Source organism: Molothrus ater, chromosome 6 (genome assembly GCF_012460135.2).
Source record: "Molothrus ater isolate BHLD 08-10-18 breed brown headed cowbird chromosome 6, BPBGC_Mater_1.1, whole genome shotgun sequence".
In the NCBI taxonomy this organism is placed as follows: domain Eukaryota; kingdom Metazoa; phylum Chordata; class Aves; order Passeriformes; family Icteridae; genus Molothrus; species Molothrus ater.
In genome coordinates, this window is record NC_050483.2 from 18122528 (window position 1) to 18149061 (window position 26534).

The window sequence follows — 26534 nt, forward strand, 5'->3', positions numbered from 1 at the left end:
ATAATAAGCCAAAGGGTTTGGAACCTGGGTTCCAACTATCTCAAAATAACTTCTGCAGGGATGGGAACTCATCAAACAGCCCAGTGCTTCTGTGAGGGTTTTGGCAACACCCTCCTCACTTGTGCACAACCATTTAGTATTTTTTCCCATGAAATCTGATGCTCCCATCTTGTCATCACTCCCCCAGGCTGGAGAGAGAGCGCAGAGGGGCAATGAACAGTTTGGCTCACAGCACCTAATAACAGGTTTGAGAAATAATGTGTTCTTCCATTAATCCAACATCCTTGTTCTTCAGGGACTGATTTGATCCAGCCAAATTTTTACTGGATGAATATCAGACCTAGAAGAGCCAAATCCTACTCTTGGTTTCACAACAATAAATCCTGAATTGCTCCACTGTGCTCAAGCTACCCAGTAAACACAACAGCAAAACCCTGAACACATTTGTCAGTTTGAGCCCTGCCGTTTGTTCTTGAAGTCAGTTTTGAATCATTTACCTAAAAATAAAGCACTAAATCCATGGAACTTGCAAGAAGTATCTCAAAGCACACCTGCATCTGATGATGAATAAATCTTCAGAAGCAATAAATCTAAACTAGCTATTGATACAGATTTTATTTATTTTAAAGATTGCTCTGAAAATGAATGCACTGGTAAATAGAGAAATTTAGATTGTAAGAGAGTGACCAAACTACAGTCTTAGAAAATAAAGGAATAAAAGCATCCCATCTCTGATCTACAGAAATCAAGTGGAATTTATCAAGCTGCACTGTGATAACATCTATATGGTCAATGTCAGCACACAATGCTTTGGTTGTACAGATAATTCTGACATCTGAAACAAAACCTTTAAAAGCCTGAACGTTATTTAAATCAGTAACACATGCTCTAATAGGAAGCTTACATAAAAGTTTCATTGTGTTCACAAATAGCTGTATTCAAAATTGTAAAACTGATTGTATGCATGTGTTCCTCATACTTGATCAAACCCACAACACAGCCCCCAGCTCTGCAAGCAGTGCTGAGGCCACGTCCTTATTGTCCCTGCCGTGTCCTCTTATAGTTGAATAAATGTCATGTGAATGTGATGACCTGCCTTGCTTTGCAGCATTGCAGTCTTTGTATTCACTCTTCAAAATTCAAGTAGCAATATGCTGAGAACTGTTGGCTTGGTTCTCCTCTGTCCCACACCTTACACCTCCATGACACACAGGTTGCCTTTAGCATCTTATGCTCCCTTGGGCCAGAGTGAACCATGGCCCAAGGTACAAGATAACGAGGGTCATGTCTCATCTTTTGCAGCCAGAAGGCCACTTTTAGGCTGAAATACCATGAAAATGTAGTACCTAATAATATTGTCTCATTCTGCCTTCTGAACTGTGCAAATTTTCAACAGAAAGAGTTCATAATCCTGTTGAGACATGTTGATGGAGACTTCAAAAACTAAGCAAAAAGCGTGTTTGCTAGGTAATTCTTAAATACATCAGAGGAAGGCTAGCTTGTTTTAGGCTGAACAGAAAGCATGCATTTACCAAATGTCTTCTTAAATAAAAATTGTTTGTAAAATTCTGTTTTCATAACTCCCTTTTACATGCAAATGAAGAATTTCTGAATTAACAAAAAGTTATTGTTGACAAAGGCCTTAGCAGCAGCATGTCTCTGTTGTCCCAAATTTGTGAGGCAACCTTACAATGAATAAAAAGCTGTTTTCAAAATGGGCTGCAGTGCTAATGCCCCTGCCAATATTTCTCCCAACAAACAAATTTCACTATTTTACTCTAGGGCTGCGGGGGTTTCTTTTGTTTGTTGGTTGCTTGTGTGTTAAGTTCCAAGTTTGGAAAGAGACAAAGATCTTGTATATTGCTTTTTTTAGCTGTGGATCTCTGCTGCAATCACTTCATTGACAGAGAAATGGGTGTCTGGGAGGAAATGCAACTGCCTGGTGCTGCACCAGGGGTAAATAGATCAGGGAGAACATTCAAGGTGTCATGCTTCATCCAGCCTGTATCTCTGCCTTTTCATCATTGTTATGCCAAAGGGAGAGACACCTGCCACAGCTTTTGTGGGCTTACTAAGAAAAATTACAATTAACAAGGAGCCACGTGCTTTTGGCCAGCACTTTCACTGAAGCAAAAGCCTGAAAACAAGGACAAGAGACTACCTGGCTACAGCAGCCAAAACCACAAACTATCCAAGGCAGTTTGGCTGTTTTCCAGGACAGGAGCCAATGACCACTTTGATGGTCCTGATAAGCGTACTTGAGCTCTGCCATGGACACATCTGTGGCCGTGCTTCAACCAGAGACACTGCACAGAAATCCTTGTTGCACTAACACCAGTGCCCACTGCTCCCTGCCTCCTCCTCCACTGCTGCCAGGCAAGGATGGCAGCTGGATACAGGAGATGACAACAGATGAAAAACCCCAACCCAATGAGATACATCTCTGGGCTATTCCTGATTTATAACTTTTTCACTTGTCATTGTTGCTTCTCATTGCCTCATTGAAACCACTGTAACAACTGCAATATTACATCAAGCACTATATTACTTTCAAGAACTTTATTTTCCATGTCAGATTATATGTCATTCAAACAAAAAGTGCTTTGTGAGACCAACAGGAGGGAGAGATTTAGAAGTGGGAGTGCTGATACATACACTTCTGTAACTCATCACACTTGTGCCCAAGGTAACTGAGATGCTTACTTCTGTTAAAATTATTACACATGAAATGCAGCTTTAATTTCAAGTGCTCTCATTTTTAGTTGCTGTCAAAAAAAACCCTAGAGCAGAATAATGGGATTGATCAACGCTGATGGAGTCAGGAACAGCAATTCCTTAACACACGAATATACAACATGTGTGGGAAGGATAATGTAATTTTGTGTTAATTTCCTTTTGATCATTAAAACTGCTTGTCAGCTTAGTTACTGCTGTAGCATTCTCACAATGAAAGAACAGTTGCTTTAACTCAGCTCCCATAGTCTGAGAGGAATAGAGATTGCCAAAGTGTGGTCCTGTCAAACAAGACTTGCCCTTGACTACATTTTCCCCACCCTACTTCAACTCCCACCCTTGGCATAAAGCTGAACCCCAGCGAAACTGCAGAAACCCAACACACTGGGGCTGCCTCCCAATGGGGGCACTGCATCTTCCACAAGACCAAGTGGATTTTCAAACAGGAATAAGTTGAGACACAGAGTAAATAAAACTCTCACATCCACAGAACTATTGTCCCTCAGTTTAACCCCAGAGCTACTGACAGTTCCTATAGCTTTGGCAATTGCTCATTCTCACTGTTGAAAGCTTACATATAAAAAAAATAAAGGATAATGAAACTGTGGTTACAGAATGAGTTACTTACATTGAACAATTGAATCCCACAGTGCTTTGAAATTTCCTGCATAAATAACTTTTCAGTCTCCCACATGTTGCGTGCCTGTTTCACAGTATGTTCCAGGTCTGAGCTCTGGCAGTGTAAGACAGATATATTCCAACTTTGCTTTAATACAGATCTCATCCTTCAAAATCAACACTTAAAACTTCTAATGCTTCGGGGTAAGCAGAAGGAATATTCTGTAAAAGATCCAAATCATCTGACAGATTCAGTGGTGTTTAGACACATACCACCAAAAAACAAAAAGTAAAAAAAGTCCCAGAAACATCTTTTTCTGTGTATCAGAAAACCAGGAGTTCTAGATTAATTGACCCCACACAACTACAGAGTTGGATCAGCTTGGAGTAGCTATTCAATTTTTGTCATGGTAATGACTATAGAGTTTCCATTGTAAAAAAATACTTGAAATATTGCAGAAGTGGGTTGATATGAAAACCTAGAGAGAAAATGCAATTTAAAGTGATTCAGTCTGAATATACAATGGTGGAAACGCATGTTCTTGAGATCCTTTAGATCAGGCACATTTGTATGACACTAATGATTTCCTTCTGAGGCTGATGGCCATTTCTTCTTTGTAACTTTTTCTTTCTTTTTTTATCTGTGTATACATCTAATGAGAAAACAAAAAAATAAAGAAGCTTGATAGAAACAGATACAGGTACAACTTGGACCTGTGAATGGCATTTGATTTCCTCCAAATTTCTTTCCTCTCTAAGCCTCTAATGTTCAATACAGATCTTGACAGACTTGTCTCCATATGTCCTGAGTCAGGCTACCTCCCTAAAGCTTCAAGTGAGATTTTCTCTGCTTGTACGGGCCTCCAGATGTTCTTTTACAACAAGCAAACAAGGTGCAGAAGAGAAGCTTGGGGATCTCAAAGCCCACCACAGGATTACTCAGACAGACAGGACCTTATAGATTTCCATACTGGGGTGTTACTACAAGGCAGAGCCTCAGCATTTCCTTCCCAGCACACCAGTAGACATCCCAAATCTGGTGCAGGTGTGTTAACTGGATGTAGATCATCTTGATCTTGCTCTTGAGGCAACTGTAGCTGCAACACTAAGCAGAGTAAACCAAAGCTCTCTAAATTCTTGCCTATGAGATGAAACAGCAGAAAGTGGAGTGGTAGGATTGTGAGGTTGATGAAGTTCAAGCCAGCAGATGCCATAAATGGTCTTTCAAACACAATCTTTCACAGAACTTCTGTTACCCAGAGTGGAGTGGCAGGTTTCATTATCAGACCTTTGTGTTCAGGTTCTTACCCCCACAAGAAGAACACACAGTGCAGCTTATGGCAAAGGGTAAAGAATGTGCACACATTACACCTGCTGATGAAATCACAACTTCACCTCCTAAAACACAAAGGCATTTCAGTATTTATTTCTTGCAGCTACTGATCCAGCCATGGATGCATCTGGGAGATCTGATGCATCCTTTAAACATCTCATGATAGGAGGATAAAATTCTGCCACACAGAAAATGAGGAACATAGCTAGAGAAAAAGAAGTGTCAATGTATTTTAGGGGAAAAATAGCAACAAGGCCCTTTGTGTGCAGCAATGTGTCTGTAGAAAATAAGAACAACTAAATCAACTCCTGTGTGGAGAATATTCTATAGAAATTAAATAATGAAACTGATTGTACACTGAAACTCTATCTATTTATTCATTTTTATTCCTCTCATTTGGCAGTTACAACTGACAAATACAACTATTAGCATAATTTCCCCTGCAACCTGATTCCTTCCTTTTTTAAAAATCAGCATTTACCTTGCATTCCAAGAAAGTATTTTCCCACTGAACATAATTATTTTCAATAAAAAAAAAATCAAACAAGCTGCGGAGAAGCAATTCCCTTGTAGGAGAGAATCAAAACAACCTACAAACCCATTAAAGTAATGCTGATTATTTTCTTATTTCCACAAAGTCTTTCTACAAAGACAATCTTTTCACAGCTGGATACTGCTCAGGAAGGAGGCACACAGCTTGAGCTGTTTTTGTGTTATGGTGCCACAAATAAATTCCTCTAAGGATCCAAACGTCTGGGACTCTGCTGTGGGAAACCTAGAAACCAGTAAGGAAACCTTCTCTGACTGTGTGAGTGTGGGGTGTGCAGGGAGCCAGGAGGGGCACCCCTGGGGTCACTGGAGCTGCTCACTGTGAAGGGGCCTCAATGCCAGCAGTGAAAATTTCAGGTGGTGTGTTTCTGCCAGAGTGGCTCCTGGATGGTCAGACAGGAAAGCTTCCTTAAGAGTACCACTGTTAAGTTCCAATGGGTTAATTACTGTTGCTTCCCTGCCCTGTTCTTTGGTGTTTCCCACACCATGATCATAACAATTTTTTTCTCATCACTGGCTAAAATGAATATTTAGGTGTAAATTTTCATATGTGAACCCTGAGACTGACAGCTGAAACAGAGCAGCTGCAAACTGCCTAATAGCCAGGCACATAAGTACTTATTTGCTGGCAGTACTTATTACTGACAGTTTTATTTATCATATCCATCCAGAGCATACAAGCAAGATCATGATACCATTAGGCAAAGCCTTATACACAACTCATGCAGAAGACTTTGTCTGCCCAGGATAAAATAAGCAACTGAGATGGAAAATACAGCATATTTATACAGCTAACCCAGGATGCTGTAGAAACAACAGCTAACCCAGGAGCTGAGCTGTACTTCTTTTTAAGACCTGGTTCAGCTGGATAGGTGCAAGGTATGAGAAAACATCCTGAGAGGTCACTTTTTACCAAATAAATTCAAAGTGGAGTGCCTATTCAGATACTGGGCAAAGAAGGAGCATAATTATGTAATGGGCTTGTCTTACCTTGCAGGAGTTTACTGGCAGCCTTCCGGCACACATTAGCTATTACTTATTTACTTTGTTTTTTCACTAGCCATGTTCACAATGCACAAAGTGTTGCTGTGGTCTATGGTGATCCTCTGATGGTTTTTATGCCCTGCATTGTATGGCAGTCACAAATAGAAACACGATAGAGGTGTCCTGGGGGAAGAAACCTGCTGCCATGGAACTGCTCAGATGACAATGAGAGCAGATCCTCTCTGCTCTATGAGGAGAAAGATGCTCTGCACTCTCCTCACCAACCCTGCCACAGCCACGAGACTCAAACCTAGAGCTGCAAGGGCAGGCCCTGCCTCATCATCCCCTTCCTAACTGGTACACCCTGTACCTGGCAGTCTGAAACACAAGGCAGGGGAATTTCAGCTAGGGAAGGCTTCAGGAAATAGGGTGCTGATGCTGGGAACCATGGAAAGACACTGCAAGGCCAAACTCCTGTTTTGGTGTCCTCTGTGCTTGCTGCAGAATGGAGCCCGAGCTCCATCTGTGCATTTGTACAGATAAAGTTCAGCTTCTCTTGCTGGGGAATCAGCCTGTCAGATTCCCTGATATCTAAGGTTGCAAAGACACATTTTCTTCTTCGGGCACCTGACCTGGTGAAATTAAACCAGAGGTCTACCCAGGACAGATAAGTGGTCAAAGCAATCAGATTTCCCTAGGGCCAAAGGCAGACAGGCTGATTGTGCTTTTCTGAAAATAATCCACTCAACTAAAAGATGCTGTATTTCTGTCCCAAAATCATTACTTTTTATCAATAATGTGAATATCCTTAAAACCATCAATGCTAAATAAAACCTGAGGTCACAGCATTTTTGCCCAGGTGTGTTAATACTCCCAGGGATCCGCAGGCACTAATACAGAGATTAAGATTCAATTTAAATGCTTTCCTAGCTCCTGGAAAGCACTCAGAGTCCTCAAAGAACATATTCTTAACATAGACTTCACAGCATCTTGAACTGCTGAAGGACTTTCAGTCCAGCTACACAAAAGAATTAACAGGAACGCTTCCCACAGAAACTAGCCTGCATGTGCAATAAAAGGCTTTGCCCATCCTGAAACGTGAATATGAAAGTAAACAGTGATGCTCTGGGTGCTGAAACAAGGATATGAAGGGATTCACCCCAGCCAAATCAGAGCATGGCTCTCTGACTGCTCTGACTGCATGGGTAAGAGCAACCTAGAGCAAGAGCACCCTGATTCCTTGCTAGACACAGTAAGAAACTGCTATAACACAAATACATCATCTGTTGACAAACATTTGCACCTGTAATGCAAACTAACTGATTTTAGAAACTATTTGGAGATTTTAAATATCATAACAGCAATGCTGATCCTTGTTGCACAAACCCTGTTGCTTTAACATGTGATATCTATGTACCTCTGGACATGTTACTATACAACAAACATAGTTATCCACTAATTGCCAAAAATTAGAAATGACAAGAAGAAGAAAAAGGAGGAAAAAACCAAAAAAGAGATAGGAAAGGAGTAAGTAAAAACGACAAGGAAAAAAGGAAATTCAGGGAAATTATGTCCCCATGTTCCTCTTGTTTGAGGGAAAACTATCCAGAAAGTAGTTGATGCCTAGACACACTACCAACAGTACATCAAATTTAGGGGGGGTAAAGTGTCAAGGCTCAATCTTATCCAATATAGTGTAACTTGATCCAGATCCAGCAAAACAATTGGACCAATGTTTAATTTTCAGCTTGTGAGCAATGCCACTGAAGGCAAACTTCTTGTGGCTTTAAGAACAGAAGATATTTTATTTCCTTAAACTCTTTCTTGGGTAAAAAGGAGGTTTACTGCTATGTTAAAACACCTAAAGATCCTGATTGAAGTCTCAAAAATACTTTTAAACATTACTTTAGAGCCCTTGCCCTGAATTAAGAAAGAATTAGTTTGCCTCTGGTTTCTTAAATTCATAAAATGATCAGCAAAATCTTTACTCAAATCACTTGGCTTATATTTACAGTTGGTTTTTTTCACAGCCAAGAGGGCTCAAAACATTTCAAAATGTGAATACAGAGACTCCCGTGTTGCTGGTCTTGTCTCTGGGAGCTGGTGTTAAAAAAAACAAAACAAAAAACTAAGGTTCATAAAAGCATAAGTATTGTTGATTTTGAATAGACTCTGCACCTTGTTCATTTGAACCTCCTGAGGATTTTACTGACTGAAACACACCAGGATTACTTCCCTCTCCTCTGGGGGATGCTTCTGCAACAGTGCAAGCCCAGTTGGAGAAGTGCAGCAATGAAATGTTAACTCAATCTGGATGAAGAAAATCTGCTTTACTTTCCCTATATCCTCCATGCTCACTTTTGTCCCCACACTTTGCAGTCTCTGCATTTCATCTCACTTAAAATATGACAGCCTCTCTCTGTTAGAAGCAGTTGCTTGAGAAGCCCTGAGAGGAGATCACTCTCCTGCTGGCCACAATGTGTGGTGCTGAATGGGAGGAAATGAACTTCAGCTGCTAAAACAGCTTCTTCTGGAAACTTATGGGAACCAGGTCCCAAGATTCTCCTATCTGATTTAAAAGCCCTTTTGTAAAGATATTTATCTAAACATTTTTAAACAGATATTTTCCTTCATCCCTGAATTGAGAATAAAAAAATCTGATAAAAAAATACACAGGCTACATGCCAAAGCAGAAGCAGTATTCATTGGCCTTGGAATATAGTTCTTTTACTGGAAGCATTTCAAAAATAAGGACCATGGCCACCACAAAAAAACCAAAACAACAAAAAAATCCCAGCCAAACAAAAAACCCAGACCTAAACAAACAAACAAATACCAGAACCAAAACAAAAAACCCAAAACCAACCTAACAAAAAGGCAAACAAAAACAATCAATCAAACAAAACCCACCCAACACCCTCCAAATCAGCATATTTTAGCAGGCACTCTTAAGAATAGACTTGACTTTTCATCCTCAATTATCAGTTCATAAATCTAGAACTTCTCAGTTGCTAGCAAATGTGTGAAGGTCACCAAACAAGGACATAATGAAGTTATTGAGATTTAGAAAATTTAAAACAATATGAAGTCTTTTCTTTTCACAGTACACTGGATTTTCCAGAGATGTTCCCTTTAGCAAAGGGCCAGTAGAAAACCAAAATCCAGAAACAGCCAAGAAAGAAATTCCTTTTCAACTACCAAGATTGATTATCTGAAAATAAACTTGGATATATTTTTCCTTTTGGATTAAATTAAATATTTGATAATGGTATAATTTCAAAGTTTCAAGTATTCAAAAGTAACACAAGCTTTAGGAGGATTGGGGAAGGACCATGAATTTATAAGGCAGCTCAAACACATTCCCCATCAAAGGAATCACAACTTCTTGAGGAGCTACCAGGAGAAGCCAATATCCAAACTCACTGATGTAGCAAGCCTTGCACTCCCATAGAAAACTGTAACACAAGAACACCTTGATTCCTCACTGCCAGAACATGACTCCTTTTATTTCCTTTGAACAGTGCATGGCAATGCACACCTCAGCATCCTCACATCTGAAGTTCCTATGTGAGACTGACAGGAATGAATGCCTCAAAAAAAAATCAGTAACTAAAGTCAGGATGATGAACCTTCATTTTGGCATCTACCAAGCCAATTCTTCTTCCATTTTCAACATGAAAAAAAAAAGAAAAAGTTCTAATTCCGTTTCATCCCAAAATAATTAGGTATTTCTACTCTGCAAGACAAGATGAAACAAAAATAAAGTGACAAAACACAGTCTCCCATCTTATTACCCACTCATGCATGCACACTGACAGCCTTTTCTTCATAATGATTCACCAAAATATGCTTTTATAACATAAAATAGAATGAAAATAATGTCTGCTTTTAGCATCTCAAGTATATACAAAACACCCTTTTTTTTTTTCTGCTTTTCTGTCCTTGCCTTCTTTTCAGTAAATAAAACCAATCTTCCAGTTGGACCTTACAAGACATTTCCTATTATCTGCTGCCCATTTTCGAATTACAACCACAATGATTCTGACCTTATGGCTGGCAAAATCTGTGGGAATTACTTTCAGTAAGAAGGAAGAACAATTTTTTCTGTCACCCTCAATAGCCCCATTTGCAAGGATTTGGTTGAATAAAAGAAAATAATCACTTTCTGGACAGAATTCAAGTATCAACAAGATTAATTCAGAAATAAGACTCTGTATTTTGGAATAAATGGCAGCAGCCTCTGGAATGGGAGCAGCCATGTTACAATAGGTATAGCAGGCATCACTGCTGCTGTGGCAGCAATGCTGCTCTAATGGCCATTAAACTGACATGATGCAGACATTGAAAAATAAAGTTCAAGTACAAGGCTGTGCTTGCATGGGATGTGCCCTTAAATGATCTGTGTTTATCAATGACAGATTGTCAAAGATGGGAATTAATAAAGCAAAGCTACTGCTGTAACTGTACAGACTGAGCTCACATCTGGGAGAGCCAACAAAAATCTTCTTCCTCCTTTACTTTTCCCTGACAATTGCATTTAACTGCCACACAGAAGGAGCAGCAGGTAGCTCCTCCTGGGCTGGAGTGCCTGGGAATCATCACAGTATTAGACTTGATATCCAAGCCCAAACATATTTACATTAGAGTAGATCAAATCAAAACTCAACTTGAGACCAAACATTCCCTGCATCAAGGCCTGCCCACAAGGTGTCAGGTCAAAGAAAATGGTTTGCCAGAACTTTTCATGACAGAAATTAGAGCCTCAGAATACAGAGGTGCAAAATCCTGCTAAAGTCATGAGTCGTGCAGTTTAGTTTTCCTGAACAGCATTCTTATATTCAGTGCCAACAGAGCTGATCAAAACGTTTTCTGTTGACACATTTGAAGAGAATTTGGAGTTTCGATCAAACTAAAACCCACATTTATATTTTTTCTTTTTGATATAATATCTCTTAATATTGTCAAAATTTAATTTTTTTCACCCACTACTTACTCCTCCATTGCAGTAATGGAGCAATTTCATGCTTATGAAAACTGTTGGTTGCTATTAAAATAAATGCAGCAATATAGAATCACCACTTTTACACGTTATGGATTAGAAGGCAAGAAAAACAAAATTTAGACTGCAGATACTTCATTTCATCACCAGAACAAGGGTAAATAAAATCAAAGTATAGCAACTGAAGTTCATTAGATACTTTAGAGAGACCAAGAAGAATTTATTGTCAATTCTTAGGACAGAACATGCTCTCTTAAAAAGAACTAGCAAACCCACTACTTTTTACCCCATGAGTTTAGTAGATACCCATACAAAGCCAGAGAGCAGTCCTATTTAAAACAGGGCCTTTTACACAGCCCTTTTCTGATAGGAACTGTATTTTTCTACTTTGCATTAATTAGCAAGGGTCATACAGATATTAGCACAGGAGAGAGAAGACAGCTCTGCCTCCTCATTGTGAGGAAAACCTCATTGGTTTTCACTTCTACCTTTCCAACCAGCCAACTCCCCCCAGCTGTCTGGGAGAAAACATGATGTTTTCATGCAGCTCAGCAAGCCAGGGACATGCAGGCACCACAGCAGCTCTCATAAACCTGATTGCATTGACTTCAGTAAAGCCAAAGTGATTTTCATCAGCTGAGGAACTGGTCTAACCTGTACAGAACAGGCTACTGTGCACAGTAAAAGCCCAAAGGCTGAAACACTGAAATACAAGCACCTAGACATAGATAAGAAGGGAACTTTTAGCTCCTTTCAAATGTGCAACAAATTTCCATGGACTTCAGCATAGCAGGAACTTCCCTGGTGGCAAACTAGGGCTAATGCATCGGCACAATTTCAGCTACACTGATTTATTCCAGATCAGGTCCTGTCCTTAAACTTCTACGGTAGTGGAGCATATATTCATGACCTAAACCATTATCACAGTATGGAGAAATGGAAGGAATGAAAGCAGCACAAATGAAGATTTTATCACTTAAATAAAATTGAGGGCTGTTATTCTTTATATTTACTTCATAGAATCATTCATTTCTTACCTCACAGATACAAGCAAGCTATTGTTCAACTTCAGTTCTCTCAGATTAGGCAGATGCACACCTGTGGGAACAAAATAAAGAATCACTTTTTGGACCTGGGATTAGAGTAAAGGAAAATTATGACAATTACAAGTTGAAGCATCTAATTTTACAAGTATTTCTTAGCTGTTTCTGGCAGGCCTGTCCTGGACTTCTAAGAAAATCAATGAGATTATTTCACTCAAAAACTATTTCATCCTTTGCATTTTTGAAACATATATGTATTGTCTGCATGACTACCCAATTACAATTTTTGAACCCCTCACTGGAAACTCTGATATGGCACCTTGCCGGACAGACAAGAAAAGAAGCTGGCTTGATGTGTGACTGTTTTCTTTGGTCTGATTCCCCATCCTGATTGACTTTTAACTGAGTGATACTCTGCAGAGCTAAGGGATACTTTAGAGTATAGCATTCCATGACCTATTTAATGGCAAGTAGTGATGGACTTAATGGATACACAGCCAGGTAACACTTCTTCAAAATATGACTTTGAATCAAACAGCAACCACATAATGATCCATAGTCACAACATCATCTTTTATAGTTCACAGGTCCCACAAATGCTACATTTTGCAAAGCATTGCTTTCTACTTTTAATTTTCTAGATACAACTGCTTACCATTGAATTGTACAAGTTTCATACCTATAAAACCCTCAGTATTCTTTTTGTTATTAAGTTAATTAATGTGCTTTGTTTTGTATCCCTGAGAGATATTTGCCTTTTAGATTCACTCTAATGGTATCACTGAACCAAAATCATACACCAAATCCCTCCAAGCTGCAGATAACTTAGACACAAGCTCAAGTCTCAGAAACCATTTCTTATGGACAGTAGCAAATGTTTACCCATTCACACCAGCAGAGTTTACTCAAGGCTGGTAAGCATCCTCCAGTATAACATGCAACCATGTAGAAGTAACACCAATTTTAGACAAAATGGACCATTGCTGAAACATTACAATGTGTTCTCAGCAAATATTTTTATGAGTTCTGTGAGTAATCACAGTCTGGCAAGGGTGATTTACCAATGTCCAGAAGGATACCAGTCGAGTGCTTTGCAAAGGATAAAAAGAAAGGGGAGTGGGATCTCAAAAGCAAAGAAAGGAGGTCATGTTGTTCATTCCCCAAAGAGAACAAGAGCATTTATGTCAAAAACATTTTAATAAATCATGTTTTAATAGAAGCATTAGCTACATCTCATGTTATTTTGGAGTGATCATAATGCACATATTGATTTTCATGATGTACAGCAAGTATTTAAGTTCACGTCTTTTTCAAAGCACTTTTGAAAATACAAAAAATTCAAAACACACTGTGCCATTTTCTAACCTTGTTTTCCAAGCATTTTCCACAATCCATAAAAACTAAGAACAAATTAGAACAAATTAGTCCTCATCCTGCAGGATATGCTTTCTCATGTCAAACAAGTTTTATATGTATATATGGCAACAAAATAATTTGGAGTCCTGGCAGAAAAAATATTAGGATCTCTATTAATTACTCACAGCAGCCACACTAGCTACTGAGCAAAGACTCCCTCAGATAGAAATCAGGGCCTAAAAAATTCCACCCCCACCCCCCCCCCAAAAAAAAAAAATCTAGATTCTAAAAAATTTCTATCCTGTTTCTGACAAGGATGGAGAGATTAAATGTCATCCCCTGAAGAGTTAAAGGAAAAAATGAGAGGGATGCAGTAGCCTCTCCAGTCCCAGCTCCAAACTGAGTAATGGTGCCATGGATTTTGTCAGAGATGTAAAAGGGTTACCAAGCAAAGACCGATGCAAAGCATTGCAAAGCAAAGGAGTTTTAAGGACTAGTGTTAAGCACAAGATTTGAATGAGGAGTCAAGAGAAATGGAGAGACTTGCCCAAGAAAAAGCTTTTCACTGAATGCATTTAGGCTTGGCTCAGGAAAGAAGCAACTATTAAAGGATCCAAAGAGGCTGAGTGACAGGCTGATAATACAATTTTCACATCTGGTTAGTTCATTATTGTAACTTGATCCTCCATCTCAGATTTTTTTTGCACTTTGGCGCAATCTATCCCCAGGAAGTTGTACAGTGTTACACTTTAATGTGTGGTTTATGAGCTTGAAATAGAAGTATACAATATGTGGTGGTGCAAAATTCTGCCAGCAATATTCTACAATGTATTCCTGCAAGTCTGCAGGTTCTTCCCTCCTCTAAGTTTTATATCAATATGTGATTATTCTTTGGTGCTAAGAATTCATTGTTCCATTGATTTTTTTGGCTTTTAGAGTTCCAAATACTTATAAATAGAATAGAGGCCAGAAGTTTAAATTAGGTAGAGAAAATTGTAAAATGAAGGTGACAAGACACTTAGCCCAATGTAAAGGTGTATTTCTAATTTTTCTAATTTTAATCCTCATGGCATCTTTCCTCAGAGCAAGGACACATGATACTAACATATAAAAGTACTCCAAAATACAATAGTAATAATTTCTAATATTCATTTTAGAAGTACAAGCAGTAGATTCCTTATCCTTATTCCCTCCTTTGTGTAATTTTGATTTTAAAGAGCAAGAATGGTCCACAGAAATGCTGATGATTGCAGGACAAGGGGAGAATTCAGGATGACGAGCAGTGTTATCTCATCTGTCTACGATTCCCTTTCACTAATGACCGGTTTTGTTACATGGCTCTGAAATTACTAACCACCAACAATGTACTAGTGTTAAACTATTCTACTCTACCGGTGGAACAAAACTAAATGAAAGGGCAGAAAGAAATCAGAGTGCAAGTTAGGTGAATAAAAGTGATAGACACATACACTCAACAACAAAGCCTGAAGTGCTGCACTTCACAGGCAGGGTAGCAGTGTAGATGTCTTTCCAAGGTGCCTTGGTACTGCTGGTGACATTTAGAAAACTGAGTAGGAGGAGCAAAGAGAAAGCAGCCCAAATGCTGGTTTTATGATATTCTACAAGTTACAACACTTCTAACACTTGCTGTTTACATTATGAAGTATTCTTTAAGTAGCATCATATATCAACAAAAAATCATCGTGGCTTGACTTGCATCTTTTGGAACATGAACTAGTGAAAAACAAACAAAATAAATTACTGACAAATGCTTGCATTGGCACCAGGCAACCATCGTGCTTTGTTGATCCTACAACACAAAACAGGCATATCAAAACAGGCTGTGCTCTTCTAGCAAGAGCAACCTGAGATGCAAATTAAAGAGTCTATTTAGTTCTCTTGAGCTGTGTTTGATCAAACAAGATCACTTTGATGCTATTTCTACACAGGCATTTTTACGCACGTTTCTGGGATGAACTGGGCAGTACAACTGGAGGTGAGACCACAGCCCTTTCAGGCACACCCAAGGCAGCTGCAGTCGAGCTCCCTGTGATGGGGATCTCATAGAAAACACATCAGTGCAGGGCTTCACATGAGCACACTGCCCCAGTGCAGACTTGTGACTCCTGCAGACCCTGCCCAAGCCCTGCTGTGGGGCTTGTCCAAGCCTTGCTCAGCGAGTTTGTCAGCACCAGCTAAGCCAAGACCATCCTGGGCAGGAACACCCATGCCAGACTTGCTCCTCCAGCCTCTGTGCTGCTCCCTGGCCATGCAAGCACCTGCTGCTGCCATGCTGGCTGCCAGCAAAGGTGTCCCAGCTCTGCACCCAGAGTGCCAACAAACAGGGCAAGAGGAAAGAGAGATGATGGCCCTGCATGAGAAATAGCACATGGCTACTTCTGAACCCTTGGCAGAGCTTTGCCTTGATAAAATGCCTGCAAGGGAAGTGGCAATCTCCAGACATGTAATCAACTTAGTCTGGCCACCAGCAGGCAACAATTCAATAAGGACCAGCGAACAGCACTGTGGGTAACTTGATTTGGAGCTATTAAAATTACTTAGGAATAAGAGGACTATGTAGTGTCTTAAATGACTCTATCCCACCATTATTTTCAACAGGAATTTCTATGAGCTGGTCATAAATGCAATTCCATACCTGTCAGCAATCAAAACTGAAGGGATAAGTTAATGAAAAGGAAATAGTACCTCTGAACATAAACTGAGGCCTACATGCAGCTGAGGAGCACAGAAATCAACCCCAAGATATATAAAGCTGGATACAAGACTTGCCAGGGCATTCAGGGTTTCATCTGTCACTCAGCAAGGTGCACTGAAAACAGCTGGAGAATTCAGCAATTACCCCAAGCCCTGCAAAGATTCAGATTTAAGCTCTGGCATGAAGCCTTTCCTTTAAATTTTAAAACTGATCGCATGAGAATATTTCTATATCAGTCTTTTCATGTTTTAGTCCACACCTTGTCCCTCTAGAAAAGTAACTCTCCTCCCTATCATGTCATGCCATTTTGTAGAGGCAGACCTGACAAACTGGACAAGGTTAACAGGATGGTGCTTTAAAGTTTAGTGGAATGGTCTCAAGAAAAACATCAAGCAACAAGTTTTAAATCACTCTGGAAATCTTTAGGCCCTGAGTGTTTGTGTTACAGTCTGTAACACAGGCTATGAACCTTGAAATGTTTCTCAAGTGAAAACTGTGGTGTAAATTTGGGATTTGAGTGCTGCAAGGTTCCAGGTGACTCAGAGTTATGTGCAGTCTTGTAGCTTTTAACACTTTCACCTGGCCATTTAAGACCTTGCCTGGCCTATTTTATCTTTATACATAAAACCAGTCAAAACAATATTGTTTACTGGGTGTGGACTGATCATCGAAAAAATTTGCTGATGACAAAGATGCTCTTACCCACTTCCACAACTAAGGAATACAGTGAGAGCAAGGTGAAGTGGTTTAATATGTGTATAAAGAAAGCTTATTAGCCAGGTTTGAAATTCGAAAGAAACACCAAATTACAGAGCAGTCCAGGCTAGTGGGAACAGTTGTAGGTCTCAAGCCCAGCATCCTGCTCAGAGCCAGTTTGTCTGTGAGATCAGGGCGGTCAGGTCTTCATGCACTTGAAAACCTACCAGGATGGAGTCTCCAAACCTCTCTGGATACTCTTATTACTTGACTGTCCTAATAGGGGGAAAACTTTACATCCTGTCACACTAGAATGCTTGTCATTCCAGCTGGTCTGCTTCCTACCCTACTGTTTTCCTCAGGCTATTTCTCCAGACCCCTGTGACCACAGACCAGGTCAGCAGCACAGCTGCAGGGGTAGGCAGCCAGCAGGGAGCAAGCAATGAGCCCAACTTCTTCAACAGCAGCACTCACAGTGGAGGTGCAAACTGCTCTGCAAAACCCCTAAACATTTAGGCCCTACTCCATGTGCCTAAAAATCATCTGCCACGTGAAAAAAAAGGAAAGAAACTAAAGTAAACTTTCTGCCCTAGCCACCTGCTGACATTTGCAAAGAGATTTTCACAGGAAGAAAACTCAGAAATGCACCTTAAAAAAAAAAAAGAAAAAAAAACAGAAGGAAATTCAGAATGGTCTTGATGTTCTGTTATTCTCAAAAGCAGTGGGGACCTCAGGTGCTGGTTTTCATGGCCTTAAAGGGCCAGCTCTTGGTGTGAACAGTGGAAGATAAACAAGATGGAAATAATTTGCATCATGGACATAGTGTTCTGTATTTCGTATTCTGTAAAGGTTGCAAGAGCCAAACCATGGGTAGGAGAAGGGATTTATTCCAGTAATCGAAAGGGAAGAAGAGATGAAGGTGAAACATTTTGCTAGCCGGTCACAGCTAATGTAAAATGGCATAGGAATGGGAGCACCACTTTTGAGCATAATAGAAATGGCATAATGAGATTTCCTTATCAACTGGATTAGTTGAAACATGATTGAATAGATTATGATCTCTGAAAGAAATGGATGTAACTTACCTTAAATTATCAAGTGCCTATGAGAAAGAGACTTAATCATGAAATAAACAGAATAACCAATACAAAGGGGCTAAAAATACAAAAGCCCCCTTCACTGTTCTTGCTCAACCATTCTTGACAAATAGACATCAAAAGACCCATTAAAGCTAGTCAGCTGTTACATTAGTCATTTGCATATGAAAAATTAACTGTTTGTCTGAAAGCACCAGTACACAGTTTTGGGGAGATGGCTCCTTTTCAGCACAGAAAATATTACCCTGCACTAGTTACTCAGCTTCAATGTAGAAAAAGATGGACTTGGGTGTGGTAGGAATCCACATGACAGAAAATGATTGCTGGTGCTGGGAAAAAAAAAGTAAGGCTTTATATTCTCAGTATTAACTCTGCTACAGAGGAAATTCCTTTGGTACTTCTCACTTCCCTGGTTCAGTGAGGATGACATAAAAACAAATGACAAGTGTTAGGGCTGCTTGGGGCTCATCAAAATGATGTATCTGCAGGACCTGCCTCCAGCTCATCTTCCAGCACAGCTCAGTGAGGCTGGGTGCAAAGGCAAGCTGCTGGAAGCATAAGCCACCTGATAGCGCTGGCAATTCCTCAGTCACAGGGAAACCTCACGGTGGAGAGAAGCTGACATTTGGCTCCTGTTTCACTAAAGACAAGAGTAAATGCTCTCTTAGGGCCTAGCATACTATACAAGAAAAATTTGTCCAAACTAATTTGCTTTAGACAGAAGACACGTCACTCATCCCATTGCCAGAGTTTCCTATTCAGAGCCTCACACCAAAGACAGAGATCAAAGAGTGTGAGGTACGAGGAAATCCTGTTTCAAGAACTTTTGAGAAGGACAGTACTTTTCACTGGCTATTGGTTAGTGAATCCCCAGTCAAGACACCATTAAGGAAAATTCAAGATGATGAGCAGAAAATAAAGTGTTTCTTACCAAAGTTCCCCAAGCTGATCTCTCTGGTGTCTACTCGCATCTCTAGGGCCTTCACTTGCTGCAGATCATCTACCCCTGCCAAAATTTTCTGTAAAGATAAGCAGAAATATATGTGTACCCTCATGCAATAAACCAGAAGTCACAGCAGCAAAAGGGTCTAGAAAGATTTTCAAACAGTGTTTTGTCAACATATATTTCAGGTCAACATGGCTAGATGTGCAATCACATTGAAATGAACACAGTATTCAAAGACCTTTTTTCCTTGTAGGCCCAAAATACTCTAGTCTCCCAAATTTTATACATTGCTTAAAAAGTCAAGGCGCAGGGTTACATTCAAGCTGCAAACCAACAACAGACCTACATGCCACCTAACTTTATTTAAACAGTATCTCCATGCTTAAAGATTTGCACAAGTCTTGCACTAATCCTCAGCAGATAGAAAGTGTTAACTTTAAACATCTCTTGTAATTCAACAGGTGCTGGTAGTAAAACTCAACAAAGCACACTGTTTACCTTTTGACCCAAAACAATAAAAAAGAAACATGATTTTAGCTCAAGCCACTCACTTTTCTGACAGACTACACTAATTATAAGAATTATTAATTTCTTTGAAAGTATCTAGGCAATGTAAATAGAGGCCTTCCAAATCCTTCATTATTTTTACAAAATTGTAGTAATTGGATGAACCACTGCATTAAGCAAGGATGTGTGTGTGAATGCAGACTCTTTTCTAATCTTTAACATTCTAAAGTCTGTGTTGATAGATACACATGCCATGTGTATCATTCATTTACATTTTGCCATGGCAGAGGTAAGCAGGAGGAACAAAACAAGCAGAAGCTATACACAGAGGAGAGAGGGAAGCTCTAAGACTGACAGGGAAAACCACAGCAAGGCTGTGAAATCCTAAGGCTGCAACTCCACAAGGAGCTGAAGCAATCTCACATTACCACTGCGCTCGTCCCGTTTCTTCCTGCTATGATCCAATTTCTCTCTCCCCAGTTTCCCTCATTCAGGGAGCACATCCCACCACCTCCTTTGCATCAGCCTAGTTGCATGAATGTTTCAACAAAACAGACCAGAAGAACCATATCCTTTCTTCCTCATGGGTTAGTGGTTCATGGAGAAGTCTGAAAAAATCCTTGAAAAATGAGAAGCAAAGTTTATTTATCATGTTAACTGCCTGAATTGTTGATGCTATACATAGTGATAAAACTTATAAATTTTCACCTTTCTGTGTCAAAAGAATTAGGATGTGTGGCTGAACATGTCCACTTCAAAGAAACGTCTGGCCCTGGCATCAGTTTCCTCCTCAATGATGCAACCAAGAGCAGGAGTTGAAAGTATTGTCACCAACCTTTAGGGCCTTTACTTAAGGTGAAGGCAGAAAGTCATTCATTAACCACCACATACAGGAGCCAAATTTTCTCATTATTAAAAACTACAACATTCTTTAGGTTCTTTTAATAATGGAGAATGTATTCATTAGAAGGGAATGTCTAGGATGACCTCTGCTTATGAGTTTTGGGAAGAAAAAACCCCACAAGAATATCCAGTTAATTTTGCAAGGAAAAAATGGTGCTTGCAACATTTCTGCTCATTAGGTAATATTTTTATTGTGCACAAGTGGCTGCAACTTTCACTGATGTTCCACATCCTCTTACAAAGGACTAAAACCAGTCAGTGTAACTGAGCTGGCAGTTCAAAAGGACATGGTTTCCAGAAAATGCTGAGCATTCCTTCTTGAAAAGCTGTCCCCCTTTATAAGGTCTTGACTTGTAGTCCTAAGAAACAGAATTATCCAATACCTTCAACTGCCTTTTGACTATTTTTAAAACATTATGTTTAAAATTATTTTTTAATCTTATTTTTAATATTTTAACTGTGATTTTAACATAAGAAAGCTTCTAAGACTATCACCACATGCAGAAACATAAGAAAGCTTCTAAGACTCTATCACCACATGCAGGCACCACAAAATGTGTTTTGCTCTTGCAAAGGCAGCAAACTTAACAGCTATAGACAGCTTTCTCCCTCCAAGTGAACACAAGATCCCTCATGGCAAGCCACATTCTGCAGTAACCCTTTTCAGCAGATGACACTGTCTGTCACATAGCACGAGATTATGTGTGAAACAAGAGCTAGCTGATGTCCTGGCATGAAACCATGCACTTGGATTGCTGGATGTGGATGCAAGCTCACTGTCATTAAAGGAAGCAGCTTCTGAAAAATACCTCCCTGCTTGCCATCAAAATAGGTTTAAGAGCCTACATCAGAACAGGAGGAAGTTTCAGAACAAGTAATAAGCTCAGGGTCAGACACACTGTCAGTTGAGTAGCAAAAGGTCCTGATACCCCAAGGAGTCTTTGCTTCTTTTTTTGTCCTTTTCTCCTCTGCTGTCTGCAAGTTCCCTGCATGCTGTCCTTCCCCTGCTGTATTGCAGACAGCCTCCCTTCACGGTTCTGCTCCCTGATCTTTTTTTTTTTCAAAATCCAAGCATAAAATCTGCATGAAGTTATATTCTCCCCTTGTCTAGGGTTCCCTATTCCTTTTTTTCATACCAGGGATTACCAGTGTCACTCCTTGCCCTCCTTTTCCTCTTCCTGATCCACTATCTGTACCTTTCCCACTGTCTGAGTGATGAGCTGCTCAGTGCACCCGTATTTTGTACTGCAATAGGCAGAACTGTGACTCCAGTGCTGGAAAGGGTTATTGGCTGTCAGCAGCAGCTCTTTGAACTATAGATAGCTGCCCTGAAGCATGTGCTAACCAGATGAGACAAACTCCATATACTCTCAGTGCCCACCTCCCTGTTCTGCATTTCCAAGAGTCTCTATGACAATCACCGTCCTTCCATCTGCTGATGGTGAGGAGATGCTGGGCCAGCTTGAAACCAATTTGCTGGGGAATGCCCAAGATAGTGTAGTACATGAAGGAAATGGGAAATGCTCTTGGGTGGAGGATATGAGCTCATTTAAAGGCACTAAAGCACTGAGACCCCAGATGCTGACTGCAAGAGAGTCAGCAAGCAAAGGACAGAGCAGCAGTTCAAGAGGAGGATACATGGGGAATGGTTCCTGTGCAAGATTGTTAGGCCATTGCTACTCTCCAGACACCATTCTTGGCATGCTGCTGCACCTGCAAGTGGGATACTTCTCATGTCACAGCTAAAATTCTGACTCCAGGAATGGGGACATTTAGGGAAGGACGTGGAAACATTTAAGCAAAGATTCAACCTATTTAGCAGGATCTTCTTTCTATGCTGCTGTTTAATGTCAAAGCATGGGAACCTCCATCAAAACTTGAGAGAAGGAATATTTTGGATGAATTTTTCTGCAAGAGAAAAAAAAAAATCATGACCCAACACACTGAAGGGGTCACCAGCTTGGACAGAGAGATGTCTGACATCATGTAGATAGAAGTGATGCTCAATGCTCTGTCTCTCTTCATTCCTAGGCCATTCCAGGTCTAGGACAGGCTCCTGCCCTAATTCAGAGGTGTCCCACTGTGATTTCAGGCAATGACTGCCTGCCCATAGCTTAATGGGCTGTTGTGACAGCCAGGGACAGAATGTCTCTGCCTGTGCCCCAGGAATGCTTACAGACATGAAGGTGCTGTACATCCAGGTATTTCTTTGGCTATTTCCAGCTGCTCAGCCTCTATGTAGAGCAAACAGAAAGGGACCAAGGATCTGTTCTAGACAAAGAGTGGGATAGATTCACAACTATTTTAGATCAAAAAGATACCTTGAAAAACCAATATAATTCCAAGCTGAGTGTTGGTATTCAGAGAGGACTCTGCTTGCCACCATCTGCAGCCCTGTAAGGTAGGTATCAGTTAGAGAGAGATGTTTCCTGAAAAAAAATCAAACATCAAAACCTTTCTGGCACATCATGTTCAAGAAGGTGGCCTGAAAGGTTGATCCTGAGCAACAGTTTGACACTCCACTGTAAATTTGTTTATTTGAAAGGACACATTTCCATGGTAAAGCACTGCACAAGTCTTTGAAGATACTTTGTATACTTTTTTAATATATATAAAGATTAATAAAGCTCACTTTACATTTTTTTCACCTCCTTCAAAATAGGAGTAAAACTATTTTTCATGAAGAATCTGTTGGTAAATAATTTAGCCAGTATTTTAAGAACCAAGTCCATGATGTTTCACAAACCATTCCCACCATGCAAAATGTCTGGCCAACTGGGGACTGTGCACTGGCTTGGAAAGCTTCTTTTCTGACTGACAAGAAAAGCCAGTAAGCATTCTGTAGAAAATTGCAAGTGAGAAATACTTCTGTGCTCATAGAGCTTCCCACCTGGCAGAGCAGTCACCTGGGGATGCTGGGAAACCCAGTTCAAATCCCACAGCTATCTGTAAATTCCTTAATTGACAAATAATATCTGTTCAGTCAAAACTGGCACACACAATGTCTTTTCTCTTCCCTAGATTTTTCACATACTCCAAGAAAAGTAGGCATGTTGCTGAAGAACAAGTTGCATGCAGCTGTCAGAGAAATATTTCCATCTGTGCATTTATTTTGCTGATCCTGGTTAATTTGGCTAAGACAGGAATTCCAGAGTGGTGAGCTTGTTCTCTTTGAATACTACACCTGTATGCAAATTCTAAATTCATGTCCATTCATGTGTTTATTGCCTTTTTTTTTTGTCAAGGTATAATCTCTCCTTCACGAAAAAAAAAGAAAAAAAAATGTTGCTAAAAGTATGACAAAATATTTCTTCTAAGAAAAATATTGGCAAATTAATAGGCCTTAAGTGATGCAATAAAACAATAAAAGGGAACAGAACTTCTCTGTGGCCCTACATGCAAACTTCCTTTCAAAAGGTCTAAATGCTGCAAATGCCCATAACTAAAATATTTAGCTGTATTTCTCTACTTTCAGCATATACATATAAATACACTCTTCTCTCAGCTCAGATGAAGAGATTCATCCATAATGAAGGATTCAGCAGATCCAAATTCAGTTAAATTCAGTTCCTTCCATTCCCTTACTCTACCTAATTTATCAAGATTCTGCACTTTCTTGATGTCCAGTTATTTTCCTCAAATCCATTTATCTTACAGCTGTGAGGAAAACTTTCTGCAAAAGAAAAAAGGAAACAATTGAGCCACTTCAGCAAGAATCCAATCTGTTGTTCCAGGACCCTCCAGCATTTTCTTTTTCCCATGAGGATGAGTGCATACCATATGAAATACACCCTAAGCTCCTTAGCAACAAAACTAAACACCACATCCGAACACGTGTTCCAAAGTTTGGAAAACACGATTAGTTGGAGCAGGATCAATAAAAAGCAAAATTAGAGAATAATTCCTTTCTTCTCTAAAGATCACACACAAACGTGATTGGGTTTTATAATGTGACAATGTCTGGAAGATCATTTGACCTTGTAAAATGAGTTTCCTCTGAGAAGTGGAATGCTTTTAGTGGAAGTCAGGAAAAGATCCTTTGCAAACAGCAGGGAGAGGATGGGGGTTGATAGAAGAAAATAAAAATGTGATTAAAGACAGGTGGCGCCCTTAATTTCAGTTTGTCCACATTTAATGAAAAATCTGTGTCATAGCCCTAATAGAGTTAAAAATTAATTGCCCATTGTTAGCCAGTTTTCAGAACAAAGTGAGAATTTGCTCACTCTGGTATTCCTAAATATCTAACAACCACACACATAAGGATGGGCAGAGCAGAGAAATATTAATAGGAAAATAACTAGGAAAATATAGAGCTGAAAATATTACTAGGACAGGTACAAATGGAAAAGCAAGAACGCCTATTCATATAGAGGAAGATTAAAGAGTACACCAGAAAAAGATGTAACACAACAGTGCAGCAAGAGAGCTGGCAGCATGAAGAAACTAGAAGATGTGGTTAACATAATGAAAATATAGAATCATCCAGGATTTGAAGTGAACATTATGCTGAAACAAGACTACAGAAGACCACAACCTCTGTGGTGAATGAGCATAAAGTCTAAATGAAGGGATCCACAATGGAGAGGAAGAAAATGGGCAACGGTCCAATGGTTTTGTAGAAGTTGTCTTTTGTTCTACATGGTCCAAGAAGGCAAGAAAGGAAAGGGGAAAAAAAAAAAATCAGTCCAAGCCAAACTTTCCTCTCTTTGGAGGAAAACAATGCAGCAAGTGGATAAAAGTGAAGGAACACAAGTGTCACAAGTTTTAGAGAGTTCTTAATAATGCAGACTGATAATGGTTTCACTACAAAACAGACAGCCATCCCTCTGGAAAAAGGGCAAAATTACCCAAATGTTCACACAGAAATCAGGCTGCAGTTCAAGGTGCCAAATCTACACAGAATACACACAATGAGACTTCGCAGCTTCCCCAAACTCAAACCAAACTGATGCAAGACAGACCATTGTGAGGACATGGAGTAAAGCTGAGTATGTGTCTCAGGAAAAAAACTTTCCTCAGGAACATCCATAAGGTGTCCAAAATTTGCCTACACAACACTACAGAAGTGTGGCCCATCCCCTTATTTGAATGTAAAACAATTTTACTTTAATGAGCCTGTATTTTAAAAGTCTATTAGTTTCCTTCTCAGAGCACTTCAATGGATACAATCAATAACTCCTAAAATATTCACATCAATAAAACAATCAAAAAGATACTGCAGCTGTATTGATTTAAGCAAGACAACCTTTCAAACCATTTGACTGTCAATGGCATGTGGGTCCTTAAAGAATTATGCATGTGAAAACTTGTTTTGTATTAAATGTTTGAACATTCTGAACATTTGCAAATCCAGAGGAAGTAAATTTATGGCAGCAGTGCATATGTTCAACATAAAGGTCAGAGAATAGATAGATGGGGTATGTTATTAAAACAAGCTATAAACACTGTAAATGTTTCCTTGACAATGTCATGTAGTTTTTCCTCTGAGCAGGAAGTATCCCAGCTATGCCAACACAAATGCTAGGTTCCAGGACGGGAAATAACTGTGTCCAGAAAAATTAGCAGGACAGTGTACTTCATTTAAAAGAATCTTTGAAATGAGATTCCTTACAAACGTTAAAACCAACAATCTCAAAAAAGGCAAAACTCAATTATTTAACTTCTTATCTGCATTTTTTAAAAAGTTACAGAGTAATAAACAGCAACTTCATGGGATGTAGGTAATGTTGCCTTACATATACTTTTCTGCTTACAGTTTGCTGTGAATTAAAAGCAGCAGAGGTTCAGAAAGAGAACTTCATGCCAATGAAAGAACTTCCTAAGGGTTTCATTCAGAGTTGATTGAATCAGAGGGCAGCTGTTTTGGTTACTCTAATGGGCTTTGGTTCATGCCCTAACAATACAGACTAATCTGAGAGGCTCCCATCACATTTATACAGGCTGTTGTAGGCCACAAACACATTAGACTGGTCCAATTCTATGCCAGGTTTTAAAAAAAGACCAAGAAGTGGTCAGAGGTTCTCAGGAGCCCAAGGAAAGTGAACAGCACAGACC

At 39.7% G+C, this 26534-nt stretch overlaps 1 protein-coding gene across 1 annotated transcript in view; it reads right to left on the reverse strand.

The window, feature by feature from the left end:
* The window catches only part of LRRC56 (leucine rich repeat containing 56), a 59510-nt gene that overhangs the window by 20839 nt on the left and 12137 nt on the right, over positions 1–26534 (reverse strand). The window contains exons 4-5 of the mRNA XM_036383162.2: positions 19056–19143; positions 12254–12314 (exon numbers count right to left, since the gene is read on the reverse strand). Of these exons, the coding sequence (XP_036239055.1) occupies positions 12254–12314; positions 19056–19143 (149 nt within the window). The remainder of the gene's footprint in view (positions 1–12253; positions 12315–19055; positions 19144–26534) is intronic.